We start from the raw sequence: 3,700 nt of genomic DNA, 5'->3' as shown, positions 1-3,700 counted from the left end.
TTGGAAAGTCAATCGAACATAAATTCAACCAACCAATAGAATAATCTGGTTTGGGAGAAGCCTTTAGGGGGTTCTTTCTTCTTTAAGAAGTGTCGATATATTTGTATTTTTTCTTTATAATGAAGCTAAAAACAAACCAAAAAAATATAAATGTAAATGTTTGTGTTGAATTGTCACTTGAATTGTTGAATTGTTATTTGTTTTTAAGTTGTAAAATTTGAAATATGGAAGCAAAAAAGTATTATTTTACTTTTAATTGATGTTGCTTTTATTTAAAGCTTTATTTTGAAAAATTTTAGATTGAATTGCAGTATTTTTATATTCATATGAGATAAACCACATCAGAGTCCATTAACAGAGAGAACTGGGAGAGGGTCAAAGTCTGGCTGAACAATCCGTCTTTGAGTTTGATGGCTTGTTTTCATTGTCCTTACAGGCCCAACCTCAGAGAGGAAGCAGAGCCCCGACCCGGGGGGGGAATCACTGAGCCCTGTGTCTGTTATGGATGATGGGAAAAGGCTGCGGCTGTCACAGCCCCCCCCTGTTTTCAACCCTCTCAACAAGCCTGTTGTTCCTGAGCGAGTGAGCATCAGTGCAGCGCCGGCTGATGGACTGGATGTGTTTACAGTAGAATGGATGTTCTGTTTGTGTGATGGATGACCTGCTGATGCTCTTGTAGACTAGAACCTGAACCCCACACTGACTGATACTCCTTTATTGACCTTTTTCTCATGTTCTGTTTTAGAGCACTGAAAAGTCCAAAGAGTGGTATAAGACAATGTTCAAGCAGATCCACCAAGTGCCTGGTGAGTCCTCCTCCTCCTCCTCTGCTTCTGCCTTTGTGCTGGTGTGTCATGCTGACTTCTGCTTCTCCATCACAACGTTCAGAGTCCATTGAGGAAAACCCGTACCGCCCCACCTACATTTTCCCCGAGAATTATGACATTCCCATGAAAATAAAAGGTATCTGAACGGGGCGGCTTAACTCCACTAACCTGCAGCTACTAGAGTCCTATCAGACCCCCCTCCCAACACACACAGAAATGTTGGGATGTAACGAAGAACTTCATTTAAATTGCTGATTGGCTCTAAGTTTTGCATTTCTACATATTTTAAAGGCAGAGTTTATATTCATTTTTAAGTATGTGGTGCTTAATGCAGAACGTGGTCAGAAGGTCAGATTCATGTCTGACTTCCTGCAACAGTTCAACTTTTTCTGTGTGGCGGGGGTTCGTTTAGTCAAAGGAACTCGTAACACAAGCTCAAGTTCCTCGACTCCTCTGTGACTCCTTCAGTTCTAAAGCGAGATGTATAACACTAATGCAACTCTAACAGACTGAGCTTCTTAAAACTTACAATGAGAACTAGGGGAAAAAAACTAATATGGGAACTGCATCATTTTCCTTTACAATTCAAGCTTTTTTTGTTCTATCAGAGAAGTGCAGAGATACAAACCTCGATTAAAACTGCTTTGACTTAATTTTTATTTTCCATCCACATTTTCACAGTCTTGCAGGGAACATTTAAAAAAATAAAACCTCTTAAAAAATACTTCAAATCTGCTTCATTGATGAAGTTGAAGCTTTTTCCTTAAAAGTTTAAACGCCTGATTACATGATTGGTTTGTTAAAATGAACTGAGCATAAACTACGTGACCCTGCGTTGTTTAAACAAAGCAACATGTTCTCCATGTTTTCCATCTTTTCAGTGTTCTGCATGTTTTCCATGTTCCCCATGTTTTATGTTTCCCTGTTCTTCATGTTGTCCATCTTTTCCATGTTCTCCATGTCTTTAATTTTCTTCCATGTTCTCTGTGTTGTCCACGTTTTCCATGCTTTCCATGTTCTCCATGTTTCTCTGCTCCCATGTGTTTGATTCAACTGAACCGCTGATCAGAGAAGCTCGATGTATGGAGAGAAAATAGTATCATCCTGATTTGTGCGTGCGTAATTCTTGCATAATTCATACAATATATTTTGTGCATAAGTAAAAAAAATATGAAATTAAAGAAAATACAAACTACAATTTACACATGCACAAATTATGCACACACAAATCCAAACTTATGCACCCACAAATCGGAGCGATAGTTTTTCTCTCCATATCGATGATAAAAATCTTAGGGACAAAAAGCCTTAATTTGATTCTGAGCTGAAACTCATTTGGACAAAGTCTTCGCTTAGTGTCATTTCACTTTACTGAAATCCATGAACTCACAGTTGTCTTCCCTCTTACCATGCTTCTAACTGCTGTTTTTCTTTCCTTCACTCGTTGAAATTTTTCCCAGTTGAAGTGTGCTGCTGTGGCCACCAGGTGTCGCTGTGGTTCTGCTTTCTGCTGAACTACTTCAGTTCACCTCTCAGTGTTTACATCGAAGCTCTGTCATGACGCTTTCCCTGTTCATGTGTCAAAAAAGAAAATGTGATGTAAAAGATCAAATTTTCAAGATAATTTCCCTTAATGCACATTTATTATTAATCCTGACATCATATATGATGGATCCTGGTGATGATGTCGGTTATTTCACTGCAGCTGCCTGGTCCATTTGGTCGGGGCGTCCGTCACTCAGAGCTGTGATGCTCATCGATGCTGCTCTGTTTTTAGCTCTCTCACAGTTTCCTGTGAAGAGCTTTGAGTCGACGCTTCGATTGTGTTTGGAAGATGAAGGAGGCTTTTAATGCTTCTGAATTATTCATCGTTCTCATCGGGTTCTTCTGTGCATCTAACAGTAAAATAGAAACTATTATTAAAAAGTATTGACGCCTTTCCTTTGATGCTTTCAGATGATGGCCCCGCCCCCTTTACTTACCTTGAAGATGGTAAGTTTTTGTTGAAGCATCGACTCACCTGTAATTGTTCTGTAGAATGCTGTCCTGAAGCTCCTAAACTTCCCGTTTGTTCTTTAGGAAAAGCGGTCCCACGCTCACAGAGTGACAGCGTGGTGGAGTCCAGAGGCAGATCGGTGCCGGTGCCAACTCGCTACTCCTCCCTCAAACCTTCAGCCAGAAGGTCAGCTCTTCCCTCATGACCTTCTGATGTTGAAAACCCAGATTTACTATGTTTTCAGTTTGTCTGTCAGAAATATTATATTCATTTGTATTTTTAAAGTTTTAATTCAAATTGTTTTTTTTATTGATAACTGACTCATAAATTGATGTTTGAAGAAATTATCAATTTGATTTTTTGAAACGAGAACGTCTCTTTAGGTTTCTTTTTTTTTTAAACATCAGATACTCTGCAATGATTTTTACATAAATACCCCTCCAGTTCAGGTGAATAAAAACGTCCAGATCTGCTCCTGGACCTCAGGTTGCTCTGTTTCCCTGAGGCTCCGCCTCCACCTGAGGGCTGACCAGCGGCTCCACTCAAACATGTCAGCAGGAACACAGGATCCTCCTCCTCGCGGAAATGAATAATAGAGTGATGAAGGGAGCAGGTGATGGAGGATAAACTGCTGCCAACAAAAGCTGCAGATGACAGCTTGAGGACTGACCTTCCCGGCTTCTCTGTGAGCTTCTGTTGAACCTGCCGTTACCACGGTTACGGACAGCTCCAGTGATAAAGACAGTCTATGCCTCGATGATCTCAAACCTCATTTTTGATGTTGGTACATGTTTTCCTGCAGGGCTTTTTGCCGCAGGCTCCAGTTCGGCTGCTTTGCATTAACATCAGATTTTCTGTCATGTCATGTTTGAGCAGG

General features: G+C 40.4%; 1 protein-coding gene across 1 annotated transcript; it reads left to right on the top strand.

Annotated features, from left to right (window-relative positions):
- Window positions 1-436: 436 nt before the first annotated feature.
- LOC112139660 (sorbin and SH3 domain-containing protein 1) lies at window positions 437-3,675 on the top strand (the record flags this gene model as incomplete). Its single annotated transcript, XM_024262493.2, is given in 5 exon segments — window positions 437-582; window positions 746-806; window positions 889-963; window positions 2,784-2,819; window positions 2,907-3,675. Coding segments are annotated over 5 exon segments (440 nt in total), but the record flags the coding sequence as incomplete, so codon positions are not given.
- Between the last annotated feature and the right edge of the window lie 25 nt (window positions 3,676-3,700).

This window comes from Oryzias melastigma, unplaced genomic scaffold (assembly GCF_002922805.2).
Source record: "Oryzias melastigma strain HK-1 unplaced genomic scaffold, ASM292280v2 sc02330, whole genome shotgun sequence".
Classification (NCBI taxonomy): Eukaryota; Metazoa; Chordata; class Actinopteri; order Beloniformes; family Adrianichthyidae; genus Oryzias; species Oryzias melastigma.
This window is presented reverse-complemented; position numbering and strand designations above follow the sequence as displayed.